Below are 27,794 nucleotides of genomic sequence, written 5' to 3' on the forward strand. Positions count from 1 at the left end.
AGTGTTACTGTTGGGAAAGGTCACGGAGGTTATTTATGGACTAAAGCTAGTTTTGAGAAATACGACTTTTTCATCATCACGTCTAAGCTTTTCCTAATTTCAACCATTTTAACTACTTCTCTTGCCCATAAATGTATTTTCACATGGTGTAATGGTTTACGGCAAAGAAGAAATCACAGTTTAAGAAAATCCCTTCATTGTAGACCTTAGAGAATTTGAATCACACCTCCACTGACCACACTAGGGGGGACAACATCATTCTCAAACAGATTTTATAATGACTGTTTTGTAGCAAAGATTTATTTCTTCCAGCAGACAGTTATATAAACACAGTACAGTGAACATTTTCTTTAAATGACTCGAGACAAAAGAAACTACAGTTGGCTTCGGTTGAGCAGCAACACCATCTTATTCCTGAGACAAAAACACTGGTTCATTGAGGGATTCAAATATTCAAAAATGATTTCTAAAAATGTCATGCAGGGAAGCTGAATGTACGTAAAATGCAAACATACTGTAATAAGTTAAAATCATGCATCCTACCCATAAACCATGAGCTTCAGTGTGCAAATGAGGATCCTTTGATCTCCACCTTGCCTGGCTAAAGTCACATGACTTTTCCAGGGACAGACGGAGGATGTTAAGCCCCCCCTTAGTTACTACAGTTGCTGAGCTACTATTGGGCAATCGCTGTTCGGGGGGCGGGGTTTAGCGAACTGTAAATAGCCTGTGCTAATTGCTGTTCTAAGGGTCAGCAGGAAAATTCTTTGGGTGGGGAAGGGGGCTGAATCTTTTTCACAGATGAAATGGTGTGGCACTCCCCTCCCTTATTTATATTTTCATTGGACCCTCCCCTTGACATTGAAAAAAAAAAAAAAAAAACCCTCCCACCAAGAACATTTATGGCAAAAAGAAAGAGGAGAAAATTCTCTAATTTTAAATGAAAGCTAATAAACAAACCATTTTTCAGCTGCAGAATTTGCAATCCGTGAACCAGCTCCCGTATGAGATCTGAATGTCACAAACCAAATACATGATTCCTGAATTGTATAACAAGCTGTGATGAAGACAATGTTGCTAAACATTTAAATAAGGGGAAGTTATCTGAAATAATATAGCGGGGATCCTGCTGATCAGACATCTCCCGCATCACAGGGGTCAGAGGACCAGCCCCTTGGACGGTGATCATGACGCACAGTGTTCTTAAAACAAGAGTGTAAACTGTATGCTGAACTACTGATCATTTTCAAACGTTATCACTCCTGAACTTTCCATTTTTAGCCATCCGCCAAGCCAATTACATCTGATGGTGTTGTGTGAGAGTCGGTGTCTGATTGTTAATCTGAGTTGTTTTTGAGAAGCAGCTGGAGGCTGGAGGCAGGCCAAATAAAGCACCAGCAAATATCAAAACAACAACTTCATCACTGGGTGCAGAAGGATTCAGCTTTCTGTTTTAGATTCAGAATACAGAAGCGACAGGACAATGTAAGAAAAATAACAATTACACCCATTAATAATCTGCAGTCCCCTAAATTCTATTGTAACAAATTTGTAGCAAACTATAACATTTAAAAACAGACTAGCTTCAAGTCACAATTTAAACTTCCTCAAATTTAGAATACCTAAATGCAATATCATTTTTATAACAGTTTTCCATGATAAAAACAATCCTTTGGGATTATATTCTTAGAGATGTTCCTTCTTCTTTTCTGCATATATTATCAGTGCAATATACTATTTATTCTCCAACACACACCTAATAGAGAGCTTTTACTTGACTTTGATTTTTAGCTCCGCCAAGAAGGTTATGTTCGGTTTGTTTATTTGTTTGTCAGCAGGATTAGGGAAAAGTGACTGACCTGGTTTTCATGAAACTTGATGGAAGGGTGTAGCGGGAAATCACAAATCAGTTTTCACTAATAGAATTTATGGCGGAGGTCTTCTTTCTGTGTTCACTTCATTTTCCAGGGACCTTATTGTAGTGCTAATAGCACACCACAAGTTCACAGTTAACAGATGTTAGTTTTGTAAGACGTATTGACTGCAGGATCTCTGTAAAAATATCACATCCTGCTGGGGATGCAACACTCCATGCCTATGTTTAGATGGAATTGTCTGTCGAGCTTCACAGGTGGCCTGCGTGGAAAAGGTGCTGCGTCTCGTTCCTCTTTCAGGATGGTGCTGCCAGGCGCTAAAGTTCATCACGCCGGTTGTCTTCTGTTCAGAAGGTAGGGGTGAACGAGCACAGTTGATCATACACGAGTAGAGTCTTAAAAAATGAGCAGTAAATAGTGTTGTTCTTTACTCACGTTTGTTATGTTGTAAGGGAGATGGAGCCGCTGTGTCTCCCTGTTTCTGAGCCCGCTTCAGTAGCTCTTTTATCTCGTTGTCATATTCAACCCACTCAGGCACAATCCTCGCTGCGGCCGTTAGCTTGGGCTCCTTGGTCTTTGGGTTATTGCACTGCAGCAGAAAAAAAGCAGATAAAACGCATCACACACGCCACCGGTGCCACTTTCTCCCAACAAGTCATATTGTCATTCCCAGCACTGTCGTTGGCGGGCATTTGAACCTAATTTGATTTCCAATTCTGTTAAAAGGACATTAGCCCATGTCTTGTGTCTGAATTACCAAGTGGTGTCCTATACCACAATGAGACAATGCTTCCTATTCCAGTCGACTGGAGCGCGTCCAGTAATTCTCTAAATTAGTTTAGGAGACTACAGGATTGCTCCTCAGTTGTCTCCTAAATGCCAAGTGCCTCGTGGACATTAAGGGCTGGGACTCTTTCAGTGATGCAGCAAATACAGTTCACGATTTCCATCACGGGCATGTCTCAACACACAAAAGAAGGATTCAATATAAAATTAAATAATAAATAATAAAAAAGATCAATTAGATATGATACTGAAGTGATGTAGCCGTTTCCAGGTATGCCTTTTTTACTGTAGCACTTATAGATCTGCAACTCACCAGGTCGATAGTCTTCGCTGTGACTTTGGAAGTGTCGTCACACCACGTCTCACACCACAGCCACTCCTGTGGAAGAGACTTGATGGCCACTTGGTGGATCATGTTGTTAGGAAGGTCCTAAAAATATATTAAAATATGAATTACAAATAACATCATCAAAGTATATGTATATATATATATATATATAACGCAAAGATTGAATCTCTGAGTTACATACCTGGTCCAGGTTGGACAGACTGTTGGGGTCTTGGCTCAGAGCTTGGTACTGGCCCCGTAATCTGTCCCCAGCTGCAATCTTCCGAAACTTCTTTAAATCTACCACATACAGCGCGCTGGTTGAGAGAGAGAGAGAGAGAGAGAGAGAGAGAGAGAGAGAGAGACACAGAGACAGAAAGAGAGAGAGAGAGACAGAGAGAGAGAGAGAGAGAGAGAGAGAGAGAGAAAGAGAGACAGATAGAGAGAGAGAGAGAGAGACAGAGAGCAGAAAGAGAGAGAAAGAGAGACAGAGAGAGAGAGAGAGAGAGAGAGAGAAAGAGAGACAGAGAGAGAGAGAGAGAGAGAGAGAGGAGAGAGAGAGAGAGAAGAGAGAGAGAGAGAGAGAGAAGCGAGAGAGAGAGAGAGAGACAGAGAGAGAGAGAGAGAGAGAGAGAGAGAGAGAGAGAGAGAGAGAGAGAGAGCAAATCAGCTGTTGGCGAACGTTGCAGAGAAAGAAATAGCAGTAAAGTTTCTTGTGTTATTAAAATCTACAGTGTCGCGCACACACACACACACACACACACACACACACACACACAGGATGCATACCTATCAACATCACTGCATCATATAAACACTTAAAGAAACTCAACCAATCAGTCAGACTTAGATTTATGTTTAAATAGTGTGCTTTAGTGAAACACATTTGTTGCAATGACTGAGGTCGGTTCACACTGACAGACAGTGAAACACACATTTGAAAGGAGGATACTGGGACATATGCCAGGGTCACACTCTGATCATATTTATTACCCTCCATCGTCAATAAGAATCACCTTACCAGTATTGTATCCATCACTACTTCCCCGCTGTGCTGTGTATACTGGTAGATTTAATGAGAAAGTCTGTACTGTATTGATTGCATAACACGGGCCTTTCACTGTAATTGTTTTAGGACAGATCTTCCCAGTGGAGAATGTCTTTTGGCAGGCAGGATCTGCATGGTGAAACACCAGAGAGAAAACTTCAGGAAGACATGAGCAATAGGCCATGATGCACAGCGAGCCATTACAACCCCTCTGCTTACTAAAGGCAAAAAACTAACCTTATCACTATGATAAATGCTCCCTCCTCATTAGGCCCAAAGTGCTGCTTGTGTTTTGCCTCCTCGGCTGTCACTGATGCAACTCAGCCTTTAGGGCTTGTGTTAGAAAGCGCCAGAGATCAATCTGTATCCCTGCTCTGAGGAGAAGAGAGCTGGCCATCTCATTCATCGCTGTCAGGGCAAGACGCTGTGGCAGCACAGGGTGGAAGAGTAAAACGCAGGCTCTGGGAATGGAGAAAACAGAAACTCCCACTAGACTCTGATCGGCCACCTAACCAGAGCAGAGCGCCGCTAACCACAAGAATAATGACACTGCCAAGGTGAAAAATGACATCACCTCTTAACTTCACCTGGAGGATTGGGGAATAAATCTTGGTTGTCTGATATGATTCCAGAGGAACCGAGGGATGTATGTGTCCTAAATCTTGTGTGAGGATAGCCAGAGAGGACAATATCTGTGATTGTAGGGACATGTAGTATATGATGCACTACAGCTGACCATGCAGACTCACATACACACTGGTTGGGATTTGAGCCATTATCACAACTTGATACTAAGGAATTATCATATCTTTGTTATGTTGCGTATAAATGATGATGAGCTACGAGTTCCTTTGAAAAATACGAATTGTATTTGTTTTAGAATTGGAATTAAAGTCAAAGTGCAGAATTAAAAAAACACAAGGCAAGGACATATTTTTATTTAGCTCGAAAAAAAAAAAAGCATCAAAGCAACCCAAGCACAATATTGTTTCTATTTGTCTGGGGAAATTAGACAACGCCAACGCACTCTGTCTAGTATATGCAGCCTTTGACACCTACGCCGTCCTAACTAAAACACATTCTGCTGCTGATATTTTGCTGTCTGAGGTGGATGGCATCGCAGGTGACCAGCTGAATCATCCCTCCACTTTGTCTTCTCTTTAATAGCACCTCTCTTCTCCTACCTGTCTCCGCTCCGCTCTGTAGTGAGCAGAACTCCCTGCACTCATCAAAACTTAGAGCTGCTACACTGTCAGCAGCTCTCTATGTTACCATAGTGATGGGTTTCATAGCTACCGGTAGGAAAATGGAGAGGTAGCTGAAAACAACCTTAATGCTGAGCTACTGATCAAGCCGCCTAATTAGTATCATTACCTGAGATGGGAAACAATTCAAAAATAGCGTGCGAGTGAATACTCACGTGAGGATCTGATAGATATCCTCTGATCTCCCTTTACGTAATCTCAGGATCCAGGCACCAGGATTGGCTTTCAGCTGGAAATATCCCTGTTGTGGTTAAAACAGCAGGAGTATTCATTGAGAGCAATACATTCCCACTTGTGCTACATTAATGAACTACTTTGATATCCATGTCGTATACAATATCTAACACAGTAACTTAAGTATTGAGTAGAGAAGGCTACTGACCAGGTTAGCCATGACTATAGTGTCATACATTAGCGGGTTTTGACTCATGCCCAGGGTAAACTGCAGTCCACGGGGAGGCTGGCCGGTTGACAGGTCAAAGCAGTGGCCCTCCAGCAAGAGGTGCTCCAGCTCGTATTCGGCTGTTACGACTCCGCTCACCTGGAGCGAAACCACAAATTACAGAGGACAAAGCACAACAGGGGAATGATTAATAGAATGCGCCACAGCCCTAATTAAGAGGTGAGCTTGATAAGATGTGCTGGTAGCAGTAAGTAGGGAGCAGGTAACCTCCTGCAGGTGGATATTATCCAAGTCGTGGGGGCTGCGGACAGCCTGCACTATCCAGCTCTCTGGTGTTATCATATTAAGGGTGAGAAGAGGAGATTCTGGGAGATCCACGAAGCGGGCAACCGGTCCTGGAGACACTGTGTCGTTGGCCAAGAAATTCACATCAGACTCCAAGACAAAGCGGTAAAAGCTGAGAAGACAGACAAACAGAGATGATCAAAATGGAAGTGCTTGTCCTGCAAATAACTGCAAATTAACATAATATCTGACGATACAGTAGAGAGTTGAAAGCCCTAACATGGTGGACATCCTGCAGGACTTTTTGCCAACGGACTGAGTCAACAATTCCATCCAACAAATGCCCCGTCCTCCTCAGCAAGCACTAAAATGATGACATGTTGTGCAATAGTCTCCTTTGTAGAATAGGAGAGTTGGGCTCTGTTGTGACAGCTAGGTATATACAATCCCCTAAAAGTGAGGAATCTAATACATTTTAACTGCCAGCGTTCCTGCTTGGCCAATAACAGAAATATGAGCGGTAGTCTGTGTCCTATAAATGTTTCTTTCTTCTTTATTACTCAGAGTTGTCACAGAGACTAGCTCCGGGCTAATATTTATGCTATCAGTGTAAACAACATGGCAGCTGATAAACATTACCAATGCTAATTATTGTTATTTTGAATGCCTTCTTATTTTCTAAAAAGGTAGCCCATAACTTTTCTTTTTTTCAGGGAGATTTTCCAAAAAGGGAATTTCTGCCACAGCAGCCATGTTTCTGTGGACCAGAACAGAGCACTTACAGGGGGGCTGCGGACTGACTCCAGCCTGAAATGGGAGCTGCTAGCACAGCACAGGAAAGTGGCATGGGAAAGGTTGCAGTTAATAAGGAGAAACCTAGTACACCAGGGGAAACACACAGTCTTCATTGGACTTGTTCCAATTTGTAAGATGACCAATTCTCCACAAGAAGAAAAGTGAGCAAAAGATGAACATCCCTGTGGTCTCTTACCAGTATAGGAAGTACACCAGTGATGGGAATGAATCAAGCTGGGAAGTTATAACCTTATAATTACAAAACTAATCTGCTGTTTTAAATGTCACCCTTTCATGATCAGGATCTTTATGATGAGATCCAAAGATAACAGAACAAAGCTACATAGTCCCATTTCCTCAATGTTTTTTTTTTTAGGGATCTTGATCAACACCAATGACTTAAAAAATACTATCTTGCAACACAATTTATGTTACAAATAACATTAAATGTTTCTGCATTGGGATACACTGGACTAGTGGACCAGACACTTGTCACTCAGGAGAACAGCAAGTGTGACGGGTTGGGGGTGTGTGTGTGTGTGGGGGGGGGGAGAGCTATTTTCATTAATTCAATTCCAGCTGGTCTCTGACAGAGGTCAATAAAGTTCATAAAGCAAAGTGAGGGTAAACTTCCTGGAAATGTTGGAACCTCATTATTTACCTGTAAAATGTACAACATTTTCTTCCAGGGGAAACACTAACTATCACTGCAAATTACATAATCCATTATGGAACAAATTAAATGAAGAAAACCCCCCCCCAAATGACATAATGATTAACATTCACTCAGTGGTGTGAATGTTAACGGACAATTTAAACCTTTAATTTTGTTGTTTTTACTGCATGTTTTGATGGCGCAACAATGCAAGCTGTAAGCAATTTGCCCAGTGATGCAAGGGGAGGCCCAAAGCAATAAGGTGGTGTTATTAAGCAGATTGCATCTGTGCAGTATAATCTTACAAAGGGAAGGAGCGAGGCAGAGATGCTAAGTCTGCAGCGGTCAGAGGATACACAAACAAGCCAAACAGGAACATTTAATTACTGTTAGAGCAGGAGCTTACCTCTTGAGGGGCATCTCGGACAACTTGGCCCTGCAATTCATAAACACCTGCAGTCTCACATTGACCACTTGACTGAGCACCTGCAGGAGTCACAGAAGACGACACCCAGTTATATAAAACAGGAGTAAAGTAGAGCCCAGCAGAGAAGTACGAGAAACACACGTCAGCCTTTTGCTGAACAAAAGGACGGAAGGCTTATAGATTCACTGACCATAAAAGCACATACACCCTTAAATACCATGTTTCATGATATAACAGTGGTAATGAGCACATGGAGCTGCCTTCCTTAAAATCAGCTGATATGCTGTCATCTTAATTTCTACTGCATATTGCGGTGCACTTCTGTGAAGTGTACGCTGCAAACAACAGCTTCTGTAGGTGGCTGTCTGACTGGCTGTCTGTAAAGGCAAGGTGAGTCATATTTTTCAAGTCAAATTCTTCACCACAGCGAGCCTCTTGCAAGATACAGAAGAAAGCTCAAGGGATTCAGTGAAACTAAGCCGACTGGGGAAACAGTTAAAATAACCTTAAATGTACAAGTAAGCAAACGTGTTTTAGCTCACAAAGAATGGGACCGTTTCTATTTCTCTGATCAATTTCACTGACACCTTTAAGGTGTTGGAAGATACAGTATCTGTGAGCATAAACTATGTGCGTTAAAGAAAATAACCATGTGATCACAGCATCATGTGAGGATAGGAAAAAAATTAAATGATATCTGATCTTTTGTAAAGCTTTGCAAGCTTTGCATCTGTACCCTTCCTTTCAGTGGAAATTATTTTAAAGTGTCCCTGCAGCATTAGGAATCGATAGGGAAGAATACGAGAGAAGAATACAACTTACAATCAGTAGAGGGGACATCTTCTGTGCCTCCCTAGTGAGGGGGTCAACGATGGCCACAACATCATAGAACACCTCATGTTCACGTGGGGAGAGATGGAGCACACTGAGGAGGAGAACAGCACACCAAAGCGGATTCAGCAACACAAGGTTGTACAACCCTTATTCAGCAGAACTGCAAATCAAAAGATTTGCCTTTCTGCACTGCTTGAAATGATGGCATAGCAATTTTCAGATCTATTATAACAAAAGGAGAGCAAACACTTCCCTGTGAGGCGGCAGTGCCAATAGGAGAGTAAACAGAGAGAAAGAAAAACGTTGCCCACCTGTGACTGTCTTTGATGAAGTGGACATCCCTCCTGACTTCTCCTTTGGGGGCTGCAGTTAGGAGGGCATCAACTTTCATGACTAAGTCACTGGCGCTAAGGGAAAAAAGGTGTAACAGGGCCGGTCCATCATTTATTAATACCAGGTTTTAGGAGAGATGTCAAACAGAGCTCACATAATGTGATGTCAAGCTGTTAACAAGGTAGCCTCATAAATTAATAATGGCTGCCGTACCTTCAAACTGAGAAACTGATATTTTGTTCAACACAAGATGGTTAAAGACAAAAGTGGCACAAAGAGATAAATGTTAGAAGGTAAAAAGGTGACATTAGAACCATTATCCTCTAATGGTGGCTCAAATGTTTATCACAGACAGTTAAATAAAGTTTCTCTCACATAACAAGACAAGAACAAATACAAACATACTGCTTTGGCTTCATCTCCATTAGTTTTACATTGACTTTGACTTTCTCTGCAGAACCGCTCAGTGTAATCTTCTCCAGCAACTGGAAATCCTCCACAGTGAATTCTTCCTGCTCTTCAAATGGACCGAGGATCTAAACGAAGACAGTAATGCAGTCAGAACACAACTTTTCCCATTCTTATCTCCGCATGTATTATTTACTACTTGCCATGGGGAGTGTAAATGTAATGGGATTGTAACACAGTGTTTTATCCACTTAAAGTCATGGTATTCAGTGACGGTGCCTTTGTTTTCTTCCTTTCTATTTTGGGAGTCTTGCCACTGCAGCAGAGGACTGTAAAATGATATTAATTGTTACTGCCATCTCAGAGGCTGGCCTCTTCATCCGCGGCTGTCAGCATCACTGTCGCTGAGATATCAGTCACCAGCTTTGTACACACACACACACACACACACACACACACTCAGCACGTACAGACAGTCACACAGATACACACGTACAGTGCAGTGTGTGCCACCTGTGACCTTTGAGAAACATTCTTGCTGATTTAACAGTACTAAGGAAGCACTCTGAAAACACAAGAGGGAAAATCCTCCAAAGTGCAGCAGCTTAGAGGATCCTGCTCCTCTGTTCCGAACAATAGCAGCAGCACTTGGACCACTCTAACTTCATGCCACATATCGTGGTCTATTCAACTTTTTATGTAGAACTATATGGATCAATATTCTGAAATAACTGTGATGCTTATTGAGATTCGTTGGTGCTGATGCCCACTCACCCTGCCGTTGCTGATCACTGCCGCTTGTCCAGGACTCATTTTCAGGACGTCTCGACAAAACAGCCGCTGACTGCGAATAAAATCCACTTCCAGTGTGTTGAACTTTTTCTCAAAGGCATCCCCGTCCATGCCCTGGAGCAGAACAACAGAGGTTCGTTTAGAATGTTAGATTAATTGATCGCATTGTTGACTCACATTTGAATTTGTGATGTACTGCAGACCAATAGACTCGCTCAAGGACCTTTCTCCCTTTACAGCCTATCCAAAACAAGATCAGAGTGATGCATTGGCATGAGGAATGATGTATGTGAGGCCAAAACATTATTCACAACACCATTGACGCCTTGCATCAGCGCAATCACTGCAGTTTTCAAAAAGGAAATATTTCAGCCAGAGGACCGAGCTGTCAGAAATGCACGAGTGAAAATGAGATTAATCAATTTGTAATTAATATACCAACTCTTAATTAAGCCTCTGCAATTTTTTTGTCTATAACAAATTAGGTGTGGGAGTGTGGAGGGTTTGTGGAGTCAGGATATTAGTATCTCCCACATCTTTCCTCAGGAGAACAAGTAAAATACCAATAATGTCAGCACAATCCAGTCAGCAAGTCTTGCAGCCAATAATAAACTCATATCCCTCGACTCTGGGTCTCAACTCACACAGCTACCTCCTACCCATCTTTTCATTGCTATTTCCAGCTCATTCTCTCCCTATTGTTTACGGCTGGTATAATTGAAGGGCAGTTTGTCATGTTTGGTCCCAAATGTAACCTGTGCTGTATGACTTATTCCTGATGGAAGCGATAGGAGCTCTCCTGTCAGCTGATTTGTTGATTAACGCCTGAGAATTTGTTTTGTTGTGTGTAATGCTGTGTGGGTGGATGCTGCACACTACAGCACGGAGAGGACTAGTGGCTGTAGACCGCTCACAGCAGCAGAGTGATGGTCAGGCTTGGCTGAACACATGTGGCTTACACAAGCGTGAACGGTGAACAGGAGCTCGGCTATTCATCAGGTCCGGAGACCAGGTATCCACCAGCACTTTAAAGTTAAAGATTCAGCATGTGGAGCCCGCCTTATACCGGCCCCTCTGTGACAGATCAAGTGGAACTGAGTGGCTGCTTGCCTTGGCATCCACAGGCTGTGGAGCGTCATGCGTGCTCTAAATGTATTCTGTTAGCTGATGTTCAGGAGGGGAATGAAAAGATGGGCTCATCAATCACCATTTTCCCTGACTGTGCACTTGAATCAAGAAAGCGGTGGCAGACAAATCTCTGTAAGTGGTTATATCCAAGCTTTGTTTTCCTCAATTTTTGCCATTATGCTCATAAATACTATCTAAAATGTTATCAATTACATCAGTGTTGAATCAAATGTTTCCCATTTTACAGAGATACATTCCATAAATACACCTTTCACTGACACAAAAAGGGACAAATTCAAATAATCAAACCATAAAAATGTTTTTACTTACAACACAGTAAAACGTGTGATGTAGTGCCGCATATCTTTTATGGTTGGTTGGTATGATGCTACCATAATACAATATAAATGTATCAGCTGTTAGAGCGTGACACACTGTTTTTATTTGGGTAGCTATCCCTTTAATATCTCTGGTTGTATAAGTCCACGGCAGGCAGTGTTGCAAATCAGGGAGCAGGACTGTTTTATAGCAGCATTGGATTCATAGGATTTTGCAGCAATGTGATGAAGTACCTCAGGTACTGCACGTCTTACACTGGTTCAGTCTAAAACAGACATTTCAGTCTGGTTATTTTATGTCTAAATTCTCAATTGAATTTACAGAAAAGGAACTACCACAATATAAATCAATATCGCAAACATAAAATAACACATTCCATGACAGCAGAATGTATCCATGTATCTTATATCCATAAATAAATACTATCTCACTTGTTAATTTGATACATTTTGTGTAGCACAAACTATACTTTTGCGTTGTTCTTATGTTTCCTTCTTTGCTGGCCGTGGGTCTCTGACACATTCCCAACATGTCAAAGAAAATGAGATGAGATTTCTCACCACCTCAGCTCAATGGCATTCATGTGTTTAACACGGCACATAATTAATTGGAATTTTTTTCAATCAGCCTCGACCGCTGGCATCAGAAATCTTTCCGTTTTTTCCGATTGTGTTGACACATTTCAGCATTTGCGTTGGCAGGAGGTACGAGATATCTAATTTCCACGTATCCTATTATGTGATTATGATCCTTTAAACTTCTCCTTTCCGTCAGTCAGGAGGCAGACCCCATGTGCTATGATACCCAATATGGATGTGTCATCTTAGTTTATGCTACTCGCTAATTATTTCACGCAGGTCATAATAACACTACAATATGCAGCATGAATAACTTGGGGGGGGGGGTAATGTGAGTGCATGTGTGATGATAGGCCATATTTAAATTTGTATTGAGGTTTGGCTTTTGTTTCGTGTCAAATAAGGCTTACCAAACATATAATTATTAATATAAATGTATATCAATGACACTATTATAGAGATTACTATTGGTGCTTTCAGAAGATATTTAAACACAAGGTAATTGGAAGAAATTAAACTAGAATTAATACTAACATTGATACGATGGCTAATAAATGTTCATTTCACTCAGACCATTAAAGTTTTTGAATCAATACCAAAACTACTCTTTACTTTGATGAATCTAAAATAGGTTTTTCTACTAAACTTAATCCATTTTTTAAGAGAAGCCAAGGTTCTCAAATGTGAAATGTTGTCCATGCACAAGCCGCTATACAAGAAATGTGCCAAAATAAAGTCTAGATTTGGCGATACTTTGATTTAAATCAGGAACTACCTGATCAAATAATAAGAAAACCAAGCTATGAATCTGACCAGATATTTGAAGCCGGCTTTCAATTCATTCAAAAACGTTTTGGTCAGTATGAATGCCCAGCCCGACCTACCGTGACTGTAATGCAGCCTTAAGGTCACGCAAACTAGCACAAATTCTCATATAACAATAATGACAATTCAAGACCTCATCTAGTCTCATATAACAATATAATCAGCAAATAAATATACTGCAAATCTGTACAACTCTAAACTTAATACTTTGATGTAATGGCAAAAAGAATTACAGAATCTAAACAGCTTCCATTTACGTGAAATATTTAAAAGAAGAAAGCTAATTTAAATATCTGAAATCAGATTTTCTCTAATCTAACAAAATGAAGATAACGGCATTCCTTAATAACTCCTTTACCTGCATCAGTAAGTCCTTTATCTTAGTCCCCTTTTGGAGGAGCTGGCTGCTCTCCTCTTTCAGGAGTTTTTGCACAAACTCTGCTGCAGCCTTATTCTTCTGGGTGAGGAGAGAGGCCCAGATAGCCCTGTACAGCACAGTGTTATCTTCGCTGGGCTTTCCACTGGGGTTATCGATCACCCCCACTCGCACTCCAGGGCTGGACTTCTGCTTGCACGCACATGCACACACACAGACACACACAGACACACACAGACACACACAGACACACACAGACACACACAGAGGTGATATAATTCACAACAATATCACACATTCTCTCATTTCCACAGACCGCAGGTGTCACTGACAGAGAGCACTGGGGAGGAGAGTTTTCTCCAATTTCTTAAAAGTAACAGTAAAGGGTTCTTCTACTCTGCTTATTCTACCAGCAAGGAATCTTTTTTCATGACAAATAAAAGATTCCTGCTTGCTGTATCAAACTTAATTCACCTGTAGTGTATCAACATGGGAATATTTCATTTTAGAGGCATCTGTATTCATGATTTTTGGGAGGGTATACATGCAATTTACTTTGTTTTAGGTCATATGGGCATGCCTTAAACTTTAAAAAGTATCTCAATGTACTGCTTGTATATGAGGTATAGATTTACACTTCCAAAGTGTTCCCTTTTTAGAAAGTAAATGATGGGTTAAACAAATGGCGAGAGGTGAACAGGACAGACTGATGATACTCACCACATGTTTCAGAGCATTGAGTAACAGTTTTCTTCCCGAGCCCTTCTCAAAATCTCCGGCTATCCAAATGCTCACAGCACTCATCCCATCCTCGTCTAAGGTAAAAGAGCAATAGGTGATAATTGAGAGATTCATTATTTAATTAACAAATTAGATTTTGCCTTTCAATTTGTGTGAAGTACGAATAAGTTTTGTTATGTCAGTTTTGCAGCATTACTTTTAAAATATGTCAGCTTTCCATGAAATGTCACAAAAACGCTGGTTGTAGATGGAGGGGGCGTTGTGGTAATGAGAGAAATCAGTCATGTATTACATTTTCATTATTTGTATTTATGTAAAAATATGTTTTTGGATAGTTGCGATAATGAGATTTTTCAAGAACTTGTTGACATATTGTCAATATGTTACCAAAGAAAATATTATTACATTTCATATTTGAAACCAGGATTTTATGTGAATCACGCAATAACTCTATAGTGCTCCAAATACATATGGTAGATATCACATTCAATTGAAGCATTATGTTAAAACACATTAAGTCCACCCTGCCATCCGCTGCAGTTTCCTGACTTTTGTACAGCAAACGACGATATAATAAAAGCACCAGTGGAGGGCAAATGTATCTTTGAGCGGTTTCCTATCTCAGTGTCAACCTAAATGCTGACGTGGCATTAAGCAAAAGCTGCTAATCCTTTAAAAGGGTTAGCTCATGCTTATGCACGGATGAGAATCCCATGAAAGCGAGAAGGGAAAATTAGGTACAGTAAATGTTGAGTTTGTGTGTAGGTGAGAGAGCCTGAGGCAGCAGGCAGCTCAGTATATTAGTGGAGAAGTGTGCCACCATATATCCCCCCCCCCCAGTCAGTCAGTCAGAAAAGCAGGCAGTGGGCTGGTCAGTTAGTCCACAGAGGGAGGATGGCAATCAACCTACTCAGACTCACTGAGACAGCTACACTCCGGGCCTGAGCAGTGAAATGCAGCTCTGAAGACCATTTAGACTGTTGGCCAAAAGCCAGTCAGCAGACCCAGCAATTATCTTGCTGGAGGCGCAGCCTGTCTGCTTTAACAAAGGTCAATTTCACACTTTCATAGATCAGTAAAGCCATGTAGGATCCATTTCTGTTCAAATACTGCATTTTTACAGAATTTCAACAAGTAAATGCAGAATGCCTGTTCTACTTCAAATGCAGATGCTTGAATAAGTGATTTATTTATGAAAATCAAATGGTGTGTAGTCTTCGGGAATTGTGTTAATTAGGAAACCAAGGCGTAAAACAATAAGTGACTTCTTACCGTTATTTGTAAAGTACTTCATTCTCTTTGCCATCACAGCTGTTTTGTCTCTGGAGTCATAGAATGAAAACATAGTCGTGTCCTCCCAATCGTCCACAACTGCAAAGCAAGAAAAGGAACAGTTGAGGGGGGGGGGGGATTAAAGAAATATAGGCAGTGAATCAATAATACACAGTTTAGGATGAGAAGCACGGGTTCACCTGGTTTGGCAGTAAAGTCCAGGTACTTCCGTTCAGTGCTTAAAATAAGAGGGTTCATCCTGGGAACCACATTGGCCTGCTCCATCAGATAGTCCACCACATCTGAGCCCTCGGTCAACTGGCCCTGTCGGCAATAGACACAACACATGAGAGTGAATCAATGAGAACATCAACCCATAAGGAAATACTGGATCTTGCCCGAGGCTTATTTCTGAAAAAGTTAACAGTGAAGTGTAAACGTGTCTGTAAATGCTATAATGGGGAGGGCCAGGAAGGAATAGTTATGCACTATAAACTGTACAACTGCAATGTCCTGCTATCTAGCAAATCTAGCAAAAAATGATGCTGGCTATTAATCAACTAGGCAATATACTTTTAATGATTTAACCAATTATGTTGAACACACAGTATTAGCTCAGTTTTAATCATATACTCTGCTGCTGCAATAAACCCTATCTGATATCAAGCTTATAGAACCCCGGGCTCGTGTGTGAAATATGACTTGCATGCTTACCATAAGCACGGATGAACTGCCAATGATGCAATAATCTAGGGTTTCTTTACTTCAATTCTCTCATACTGTGTATATGTATATTAATCTGGAGCAGGGGTGTCAAACATGCGGCCCGCGGGCCAAAACCGGGTCGCCAGAGGGTCCAATCTGGCGGGATGACTTGTGTTGTTTTGATCATAAAGTAAAAGCCTTTGTAGACACACTGTGATCAGTGAGTTGTAACACACATGTGTAAATGATAAACTAATACTGTTGTTGAAATTAAACCTTTTTTTTCTTAAGAAATCTCAGGTTGTTCATAATGTTTTGTAACATTTGAACATTTTCAGAATGTACTTGTACTTTTTGCACTAAAACGAAGGGAAAAATGTGGAGTTGTCGTTATTTATAGGTTATTATGCTGTGATTTTACTGGTCTGGCCCACTTGAGATCAAATTGTGCTGCATGTGGGCCCTGAACTAAAATGAGTTTGACACCGCTGGTCTAGAGGTTCTACTCCTGGCACAAAAAAGAGTTAGGTTAGAAGTCACTTTCTGTACAGAGTAGAGAGTCGTGTCGTACCATAAAGACAGCTCTCTGGAAGGCGGTGGTGGTGTCCATTATGCGCTGCAGGATGATGGTTTCCAGCTCGTCTGGGACCATCTCATCGGGGCTCAGAGGGACTCCATTAAATAAAGCCAATGGTATGGCACCCAGGCCACTCTTTTTGTACAACAGGGCACCGTCCTGAAGCACACAAAACATGGGTCGAGTCTTTGGCTACTCCCAATTCATTTTTTGAAAGTAATCATTCTTACTTCCAATAAACAGAAAGAACAAAAGAGAGAGCTTTTTTTATTTCCTTACCTTTCTTTTGTCATCATACTCGGATTCTACACCAAGAATCCTCTCAGCATTGGCCTTAGGGAATTTTCTCTTCAGGTAGGCAGAGATTGTATCAACAGACAGCGTCTCCCCTACATCTACTTTGTTGTACAACTGCAGGAGAGTGGTAAGTCAGATCAAATTCACTGTCTTCAGATCTGTGCAACTGTCAACAATTCCTAACACTGTCTCTTTGAAAGAGCTGATACCAGAGGCAAAATCCCACTGAGTCATCCAGTCCAATAAGGTCTCAAAACCACAGGAACACAAAGCACAATAAAACAACTGACTTCTGAGGCACGAAGAGATATGAGCTGGCGAGGAATTTATTTAGTTTAGTTATTCTTCGAGAAGTGCTTTCTAAAACAACAGAGATTTATACATGTGATATACTTACTAAGACCATGGACATCAGAGCCTGGGATAAATCATACTCGTCTGCAATGTAATTCAACAGCCTGTAAAATCCAACCCCTGCATCTGAGAAGCCATCAATCTCGTCCTCCGAGTTGACAACAAACACAAATCCAATTCTATAGAGAGGGGGGGGGGGGGGGGGGCAAAAACAAGTATACAATTTGCAGGTGAAATGAGATTATAAATGCTAAGGGTGGACCATACAAACAGCTGTTGAGATGTGAGAAATAACAACACCAACCTCAGGGGGATCTTGTGCTTGTAGAAAAGCTCTGCTAGTTTCACCAGCTCAACACTTTCTTCCCGTACTGGATCTAGGAACAGCACCTAAAAACAAAGGCATCATCATTAAATCTGAATCATAATGCATTTACAAATACTCATTATCCGACTTCAACAGAGACCTTTTTCAATTCCACACTCTTTAATCACCACCCAGCAGCATTTCTGGCCTTCAGGGAACTCACCAGGTTGAAGAAATTGCGTCGGATCTGCCGGATGACTCCAGGAAAGGTGGCTCTGAGGAGCTCCTGTACACCTGTGGGCCAGCTGCGGTAGGGTGGGTCATTCTCTATGTCATTTATCCACTGGAAAGTGCATGACAAAAAGATGGCTTGTGTGAAAATGATGTTCACATACAAGCAACAACTTTCGTTTACATGCATTACCAAAACTGGGTTTCAAACTGGTGTGAATGACACTAGGTAACTTTTGAAAGAAAAATCTCTTTCCTGCTTTACACGTGAAATATTTAAATCACACAGTGTATATTAATTTCAACTCAACCTAATTTCAGACACATACAGTAGGTGTATTATGTAAAATAAACACAATATGAGGGCAACAACACAGAGATACAATAAAAGCAAGTCCAGAGTGAACAAAACAATGTGGACTTAAATGTGCTTTAGCTAAAGAAACCTGCCTGCTCAATAAACAGGTAACTGCATGCATGTTGATAATAAAGCTGTAGTAAGTGAGCAGTTCTGTGGACAGAGATATGCTGGATCTGATGTGCACAACATTTAACATGTACACTTGTATAAAGCCCTACTACCCTCCATCATATCATATTAGAAATAGGTTTTTATGATAAATGACAATAATCATAATTGCAAAACAAACAAAACATTCTGGCCAATCTAGCACTAACAGTGGTCTTTCTGGTACACGCCTCTCCGCGGTGCAAATGTTTGCCTCGCTGGCACACAGTCCTTATCGCTCTTACACTCTCCCTCTCTCAGACACACATGTTACATACTCTCCATATCTAGAAGGGGAGATACAAGCTGAACTTACAGGACTTAAATATTTAATTTTTCCTAGAATATTAAATTATTATATAAAAATAGCCAGAAGGGCCAAAATTAAACATTTTTCATTTAAGAGCTTTTCTTCCCAATGTCATACCTGAGGTTTCTGGCAGGCTCAATGCTGTTGCAATAGCCTGATGACTGATTCCCACCCTGGTACACAAAGAAGAAAAGGCAGGTGCTTTTCTTCTCTGTGTACCAGGGTGGGTGTGTACCAGTGGGTGTATCAGTGTTGATCTGGGCCAGAAGAATAATGCTTTTGGACAAGGACTCACCATTATAGCTGGATGTCTGATATCTAAGGCATAGCTGTCATCCACAGCGTTCACAGGTAACCTCAGCAGCTTGCCCTGATGTTCTCCTTTTATGCCTAGGTTATGAAGCCCCTCCAAGACCCTGGCCTCTCCTCTGAGGATGTCTAAAATGCTGTACAAAATCACAAGTTAGTTTTTTGTATACATGTTAGCTGTGGGGTTTTTTTCTGTGCACCAAACTCTGATCTTGCTGCAACAGGATTACTGAGCCAAAGCAGAAGTCTGGGGCTTCCTAGGGAGCGCACGGACAGACCACTACTCCCTCCTGCTGGCTTTCTACCTGAAAGGGTTGTGAATGTCCAGATCAATGTGCAGTCCGTTAATGAAGAGCTCCCCATCTCCCGGGTGAACACCAATGGTCTCACCGAGTAGCTGAAGGAGAAAAGCTCAAAGTTTTTAGTCGATTGCCAAAACCCTTCTACCTTTAATGTCTGATCTTCGACAAGAAAAGAGCGGCAGAGACTACAGCAGTATGTACAAGGAGACAAATGTGCACAGAGAGTAGGAGAAAATAAAATGTCACATTTGATGTCGTTTTGGAATTTATTTCAGATGCAGATTAGAAACTCATTAAAATAAAACAAGTGTAATGGCTAACGATGTTATTAAAGAAAACCTCCTGCACTATCATGTGGAAAACTGCTTATTATAGCGCACCTTTTGGTTCTCCTCAATTTCTTTTCTCATTTCCTGCTTTACGGCCACTCTTGTCAGTGATCTGTGGGAACAGTGAAACATGTACAGTCACCATCAGCTTTTACCACGTCCCAAGCCGGCAGTAAAATGCCAGTTTTAATCTTCAAAAATCTGTGGGCCCTCAAGTTGGTACGTTTTCAGCCAATTCCCTATAAAACACCCGACTCTTACTCAGCACTTTTTGGATTTATTACAAGCTGCCTGAGACAAAATAAGCCAACATCAAAAAGTTAATAAGATATCTGAATTTAGGTTGTATTTATTGTAGATAATGCTCAAACAAATGGGTTTTATGAAAGACATTTTCATGTGCACTTTAATAACGGCATCTGTTGTGCCTGGATTCACACATTGTAACACAGAGTAAGGCTGCTAAAAATATGGATTTTGGAATGGTGCCAAATATGTTAACAAGTCAGCCAGAAAGAGAAAATCAGATGAATTTTCTGACCTGGCTTTGCTTGGGAAGTTCTGACTGAGGTCTCGCATGAGTTTTAAAGCTTCAAACTTTGGCATGGACATGATTCTGGCAGCTGCCTGGACACTAAGATCTGTGGAGATCAAACAATATAATCATCATCATTTATTTTCGACGAATGCACACAATGTTTGGACAGATTGAACACAAGCAAGGCAATCAAAGGACATTACAATCAATATGTTAAGTCAAAGACAACAATACAAAATAACAGCATCTCCACAAATAATATTATGCAGCAGCTCCAAAGCTAAAACAACAAAATGCATCATTGTAGTAATTATACATTCCAACTGTATTTTTTCTTCTTACGAGCGTTGAACAACTGAAATAGAAATTTGATACCTTGCATTTCCCACACTTTGAGAGGGACCATGTCATTGGTGCTCTCCAGGAGATGTTTGCGAAGCTCGAGGAGTTGCTCCTGGAGCTCAGGGTGAGATTTCCTTAAGAGAGGAAAAAGAAAAATAGAAAGATACAAATACAATAACATTTTCATTACCAAGTCACAGGATGCACAGCAACAATTACAGAACATGCAATATTTATGGTAAATGGCATGTTACATTAAGGCTACTTACTTCAATTTTCCAAAAACGAACCCTTGGACTTCATCATTGTTATCATCCTCAGCGTTTATATCTACAAAGCACAATATTTTTCTTTCATTGCCTTGGACTCAGCGAAGTTTAGCACAGGATGTTTGGTAAGTCACAAACTGACCTTTTACTTTGGTGTCATCCACAGCTTTGTATTCAGTGCTTTTGATAGCCAGCTCAACACCATACCCAGATAAAAGCATCTTTTGAGGCTTTGGATGCTGCAAGCAGTGAGGAGGAGAGTAAAGGCTTAAATGAAACGAGTTGTTTACATGAACGTTTCTGTCAAAAGTACAGTGAAAGTAATCATGAACACTGCACATCCATCCCCTGGGGGATGTTTCTGTCTATACCTATATACAATATATGGCCGAAATGATGTGAACGCACATTCTAATTAGAGGGTTTAGCTAGCAGGCAAATCAAATCCAGCATGCAGACATGTTGAGCTCCCTTTCACAAACGTTGTGAGTAGAGTGGGTCACACTTAAAGAGACTTTCAACGTGGCACTGTGATCAGATTCCATCTTTCCGACAAGTTAATGAGATTTGTGGTCTGCTAGATATTGCCACAGTAGACTGTAAGTGCTGTTACCGTGAAACGGAAAGGTCTAGAAGCAACAACAGCTTAGCCGCACATCAGTTGGCTGAATGCTGACGCACAAAACATTGTCTTCACATCCAATTTGTATCAGTCACTACCGAGTTCCTAAAGTGCCTCAGGAAGCAACGTCAGCACATGATCTGTTTAGTGGGCATAGGTGTAGTGCTGCCGGAGCGCACCGGAACCAGTCATAGAGTTCTGATTCTGCTGTGCCTACCACGGTTAAATGTTAACGACAGCTCAGCAAACGTAAAAGCTTTACTTCACATATGGATGGTTCAGAGCATTATGTCATTAACAAACATCTCCACAGATCTGCACCCAAAGACAGATACAGTATGATTTTCCATCAGGTAGTTATTATAATAACTGCTCTAGATTCTGCAGGGAACTGAAGGAGAAGCTTTCCACACAATAAAGCCACTGTGGACGACAGATGCTATAAGACTCACCCACATTCATTCATAGATCAACGCAGATTGACATTCCTGCTTCAACCACATTAAACGTTATTCTGTGCCGATATTGGTTGGTTTCATAGTTAAAGCATTAATACCTTGTTGATTAATGTATGTAAACTTGCCACCGTATGAACAGGGGTTAAATAGCCTTTGAAAACAAGCCACAATTTAAATCGTGTCACAGGTGCGCTCTGGGAATTAAACAAATAGCACCCGTTATTGGGAACTTCATGATATGGGTCTCTATGGCTGAACAGCAGCCCACATGCCTAACATCACCATGTGCAACGCCGAGAGTCAGCAGGAGCGATGTAAAGCACGCCATCGTTGGACGCTGGAGCGAAGGTAACATGTTGGTCTGGACCAGCTGTGCAGCTTGGTGGAGAGCAGTAATGGTCTGGGATTGATTTTCATTGTTTGGGCTAGACTCCTCCGATGAAGAAAAGTGTTAACACTTCACTGACTTGAACAGAGCCCTGACTTGAACCCCATCAAACATCTTTTGGTTGAGTTATAAATGCTGTGTGCAAATCAGACGTTATCAGCCAACACCAGTGCCCAGCGCATTACATAATGGCTGTAATGTTCAGGTGTCCACATTCTTTTGGCAATGTATTGTATGGCTATACATGAGTGGCTAACTGTTTACCAGAAGGTATTTTTCAATACTAAACAGTCAGTAAATGTTATAATCTATACCAGTGTGAACAAGAAGCACATGGGCCCCCACATACAGCAGCAGATTCACTGACATTGAACCTTGACACTGATTCAAAGCACTGCCTTGTGCTTTCACAGGTCTTTCACACCCACACTCTGGTTTCCTTCAAAAGACATCTTAAAGAAAAACACCTTTCACTCCATCAAAGACATCTGTATCTGTTGAGTTTTCAGTTAGATTTTGAGGAATTTACTAAAAAGGAATATGTCACTGTTGTATCACTGCAATAGTGCCCACATGTAAAGTACAGATGAAGCAATGGAGGTCCAATGGCACAGAGGAATAAGCTATATTAGGCTTTGGCTGTGCAGGCAATACTTGTAAGTAGAATAAATTCATTGTCGGTTTTGATCTTTTCATGAGATTTGTTGACAATAAGAAAAATGTTGAATATCGCAAGCCTTATCCTTTAAAACCTAACACTTTTTCTGTGTGAAGGTTAGATTACAAGATCATTTTTTTGACTGAGACTAGCAGAAAACCACATTATTTAAATCAGTCTAACGTCCCTTTAAAATGGCTGCAAAAGCATTGCTACTCACCACTACAAAATGCCGCAGCACATATACAAGTGTCCCCTCTCCGGCCTTCTCTGACAGCACCTTATGAAACGAGGTGAACTTCTTGGTACCAATCTCAGCATAGAGGATCACAACTGGCACATCAGTTTTATTGTGCCCCGGATATGTGTGATCGTTCTTATACAAATATGGTTTTGGCCTGCAAACATTGAATTTTTTTTATTAAAAAGACATTTCAGAAATAAAATGATTTGTATCAAAACATTTGTTCATTACAGGCAAAATGGCATCGGTAAAAGCAACATTTTAATTAAGACATAACTGTAAATGGATCATCTTGTTTTGCTCTACACATTGAGTTTATCTACAGAGGGGAAGACAGCAGATATTCTGTGTTACCTGCCTGCAGCTGCCTTCAGGAGTTTCTTGAGGTCCTTGGTACTGCAGCTATGTTGACCATGGACGGAGACAAAGGCAGGACAAGCCTCCGGCGGAGGTTCATCACTGGCGATCTGTTAGAGCGTGGAGGAGTGACGGAATGTTTCATGACATACTGCCAGGGTCTAGTTTGCACCTCTTACTCTTTAAATATGGGCCAATGTTAATCATGAATAAATCGATTGATGTATTCTCAATATTCTCCAGCAATCAACTATTTACATTTTGCACCACAACACTTCATTTCAGCTACAAATATTAAACACTGTTTTAAAATGAGAGAACTTCATCAACCAGTGCATCGCTGTCACCCAAAATGAAATTTCTCCTCATCATTGCTGAAACCGCAACGTAAAGGCTAAAGAACTGTGTACACAAAGAGCACCCAGTATTAACGTCAAATTTAATCCACAGACAACTCAGTAGCATCCATTTAAAATGCATGTCATATGAACTCCAGTTTCACAGGTCTACCCTTCATGTATTCCATTTACTTAAAGTAAGTACATAACAGGAATGTAAAATCTATATTACAAGAACTTGAATTGTCACCGCATTGTACATTAAAGAGAAAAATCTCACTACCACAAATTCACAGAAATCGGGAACCATTGTAGAAACATAAACATGTAAATCCCCTCTGGTACAGAACTGTCCTGTCTTGCTCCTCTCTGGAATCTGCCTGTTTCATATTAAGGAATTACAAGGTAACAACACTCCTCTGTAGTATAAATGTGTTTAAGAAACAACCTGTAGCTGCACCTGTAGCCATGCTAAACTTATACCTCGACTTAAGTGAGATGTTTCATGTTTAGATTGTAACTCTAGTCCAAATGATGTATGAGTATGGATATGGATTAACTAGTGCTGACTATGCAGGTCTGTTTGACTTCATTCAAATAAATGTCACTTGCTTTGTTTTCATTAGCAATTTCATCTCGTATGGGGTTACGTATGTTTACAAGGTACATGTGTGTTACAGATCCTGCACTACGTTTTAGCCATTATTTTAAGGTCTTAAGCTTCAATACAAAAAGTTAGTCTTTTGGCTTGCATGAAGGTGCATCTAATTCCATGTTTTAGTCTTGTGTGTTACATAAAATCATCTTCTCAACCTCTAGTGACAACAGTAGCGCTTCAGAGGGTTAACGTCTCATCAGTTATGCAATTAACAAAACTATAGTCCTAAAATAATAATTACACCTAACACCCCTCAATGATGATGAAAATAAGCACAGCAATGATTACAGATGTGGACATGAGAAAGGACCCACTTTGAAAGAACGCCATCATTATTGATCAAATGTCATCAAAAAGGTCATATTTTCTCAATGTCCGTTGTTAATAACCAGGACTTAAAGGCTACAGCCATGCTGGAGAATCTGAAAGGTTGTACATTGGCACAGTGTTGCTCTGAGCTAAATGGTAATGTTACCATGCTAACATGCTCACAGTGATAGCGCTGACGTTTAGCAGGTAATGTTTACAGTACCATCTTCAACATCTGAGTCAGAATGCTAACATTTGGTAGTTAGTACTACAAATATCTGTACCAAATGTCACGGCAAGGCCTTGCCTGGTTAGATGAATGTTATCTAGAATCAAGAATCCTTCAAATCAACCTTTTGATCTTATTTTGAGACTTCTGGTAGCTGGACATCCTGACTTATTCTTATCAAATGAAACCTATTTACAAATGTGCTTGTTTCAAACAAAAGAATGCTCACATCTTAAATGTTTTCACTTAAATCTGAATAATCCACATTTGACAATATGTGTTAGGCTGAATTTAAAATTAACTATACTGGATCTAAAGATTGTTTAGTGATTCATTCTCTTGGCATTAAGACAAAGCCAGATTTGATATTAAACAGTTGTTCGTAATACAAAAAGCACTTATTGATTTTGATCACCAACGCTAAGTCTGTTTGTCACCGGATCAATTAAAGGCAATTAACCATACAAATTTGAATTCTGTAAGAAACCACAAAGATATACACATACTGTTGTGAGATAATTAGTTATTGACGTGTAGTATTTCACAAAGTAGTTTGAGAATAATGACTGTCATTTAGGGATTGTGCCAAAGAAATTGAGAAAAACTGTAAGTAAGACCTGCAGAGCAACCTGGGTCCAGAACAGGATAAACAGACAAGATGTAACCACCTCTGACAAGTCAAATAAGACCTGGCTCACTTGATTACTCTAATATTCCCAAGCTGCTTTTGAAAGGGTTTTTAAAATAGTCACACTATTTTTGATCAACATACCTGCTGGGATGCATGAACAGCTGGTGAGTATGACCGAAGGGACAGAGCAAACTTGAGGAGATTAACTTGAAGATCTGTGAGGAACTGGCCAGCCTTCTTAAGGATCAAGTTGTAGTACGACCGCACAGACTCTGTGAGACACATACACATCATTTAGTAACAATGAGACAAGAGAAGCACACTTGTCGAGGATTAAAAATAATTTAAATCTATTTTGGATTCCAACAACATACCTCCTTGCTTGTATACAGTGAGCTCTTTCACAGTGTCAACAAACTGCCAGAATTTCTCATTTCCATCTTCTCCAATAAACTCGCTGCACAAGGGTAAATTAAAGTATTAGTCAGCATTATTCAGTAACAACAGTATGTACCTAAGTAACCACTTTATAACTGCCCAACGATTTAAGCTACAGACAACATAATCATTTTACATTTTTGGACAATGGTTCTGCCCAGCCTAGGTTCTATAAGGTCCGCCATGAAGCATCACACAGCATTACACAGACCTTACAGGCATGAAGCAGTTTTTTTAAACAATCAGCATATTTTCACAAACACAAGCAAGAAATCTCATATGTTGATGACTAACATTTCTAGTAACACCATAAAAAAAGAATATTATAAATAGTAAGTTATTAACAGTGTTAAAAACAAAATAACTAAAGTACATTATGTATGAAAACTAAAGTTATGATCCACTAAAGGGCACATATTTACAGAATTGTTATGTCTTTTGGGATGGTTTGTCAATTTAAGAATAATTTCCCCCCATTTGAAATACAAGTTTGCTAAATGTGCCCATCTTCTTTCTCTGAAGGGTTACCCTAACCCTAACCCAGACGTCTGATGACTAAAAAGTAAAAAGTAAATAAAAAATTGGCTTCTGGCAGACAACCATAATGCTGACGCAATGTGCAAATAGGGACAAGGCCATTACATGAGTCCAAATGACACACTGTTACCTTGATTATAAATACAGATGTCCTTATGTTTAGAAATCGTTGGAAACATTTTGGATAATGTAAGTAAAGTTACACAATTTAACTAAAAATGATATAACATAGGTCTAATCGTTTTTAGACATATTAATGAGGATATATCATATAGTATATCTTTAACTAAATGAACAAAGACGTTTGAGGGATTTAAAGGGTGCATTTAGGGGGGCTTGGACTCGTAACCTCAAATAATGGCTACAGCCCTGTTTGTCAGTGAGAGTACCTTGTCTCCAGGAGGAAAGGCGTCATGCTCCACTTTGCTTGGAGACTGGCAGTGACACCCTTAGGTGCTGATATGGCATGATGTATGTTCAGCAGCAGCAGTGACAGCACAATAACGGTCCTCATTATCTCCGGCAAGACGTAACCTGAACCTACAGTGAGAGCAAACACCGACGCCGTCAGTAAAGGTTACCGTTAGCTAGTCCCTTTGCCTTTTGAGAAGTGCCAGTGCCACGTAGTTAGTCTACACAAGTTATTAACTAAACCACAACACCGGTGCACTTAGACGTCTATCAAAACCCTACAAAATTCAGAGTATCCCATTGCGGAAAATACAACTGTAGCTACAAGAGAAAATCACGTCGACCTGCTTGTTAACTAAACCTAACTACTTGTAAAATAACGGGACTTTCAAAGGGGTCAGACAGAACGAAGTTAGCTCTGGAATAAAAGTAAACAGCCTTCCGTGAATGAAAACGGTATACTAACGTGATTTAAAGTGTACAAAAATCGCTTACTACAAACATGTAACAGTTCACATTAAAAAGCGTAACCATTGGTCACTGTGTTGCCAATAATACATCATCCCTCACCCCGTTAGCGATGCTGACCGCTTCCATACAAAGCAAAGGGCTTCAGGTATTTTGGGAAGCTAACAACAGTACAGCT

The 27,794-nt window shown here is 40.5% G+C and overlaps 1 protein-coding gene across 1 annotated transcript; it reads right to left on the reverse strand.

Moving 5' to 3' along the window:
- Nucleotides 1–278: 278 nt before the first annotated feature.
- uggt2 (UDP-glucose glycoprotein glucosyltransferase 2) lies at nucleotides 279–27,774 on the reverse strand. Its single transcript, XM_029459397.1, has 34 exons — nucleotides 27,719–27,774; nucleotides 27,127–27,277; nucleotides 26,137–26,219; nucleotides 25,904–26,034; nucleotides 23,595–23,707; nucleotides 23,217–23,394; nucleotides 21,013–21,109; nucleotides 20,871–20,931; nucleotides 20,635–20,735; nucleotides 20,263–20,362; nucleotides 19,773–19,833; nucleotides 19,396–19,487; nucleotides 19,077–19,227; nucleotides 17,956–18,075; nucleotides 17,730–17,815; nucleotides 17,469–17,604; nucleotides 17,054–17,185; nucleotides 16,769–16,933; nucleotides 15,693–15,816; nucleotides 15,493–15,591; nucleotides 14,200–14,294; nucleotides 13,462–13,668; nucleotides 10,216–10,347; nucleotides 9,439–9,569; nucleotides 9,012–9,107; nucleotides 8,689–8,791; nucleotides 7,846–7,925; nucleotides 5,972–6,161; nucleotides 5,684–5,842; nucleotides 5,457–5,542; nucleotides 3,191–3,311; nucleotides 2,974–3,090; nucleotides 2,310–2,463; nucleotides 279–2,217 (listed from the first exon to the last, which is right to left on the reverse strand). Exons 2-34 carry the CDS (start codon nucleotides 27,249–27,251, stop codon nucleotides 2,192–2,194), a joined length of 3,852 nt encoding a protein of 1,283 aa, XP_029315257.1. The 5' UTR covers nucleotides 27,252–27,277; nucleotides 27,719–27,774; the 3' UTR covers nucleotides 279–2,191.
- Nucleotides 27,775–27,794: the final 20 nt, after the last annotated feature.

This window comes from Cottoperca gobio, chromosome 21 (genome assembly GCF_900634415.1).
Source record: "Cottoperca gobio chromosome 21, fCotGob3.1, whole genome shotgun sequence".
Classification (NCBI taxonomy): domain Eukaryota; kingdom Metazoa; phylum Chordata; class Actinopteri; order Perciformes; family Bovichtidae; genus Cottoperca; species Cottoperca gobio.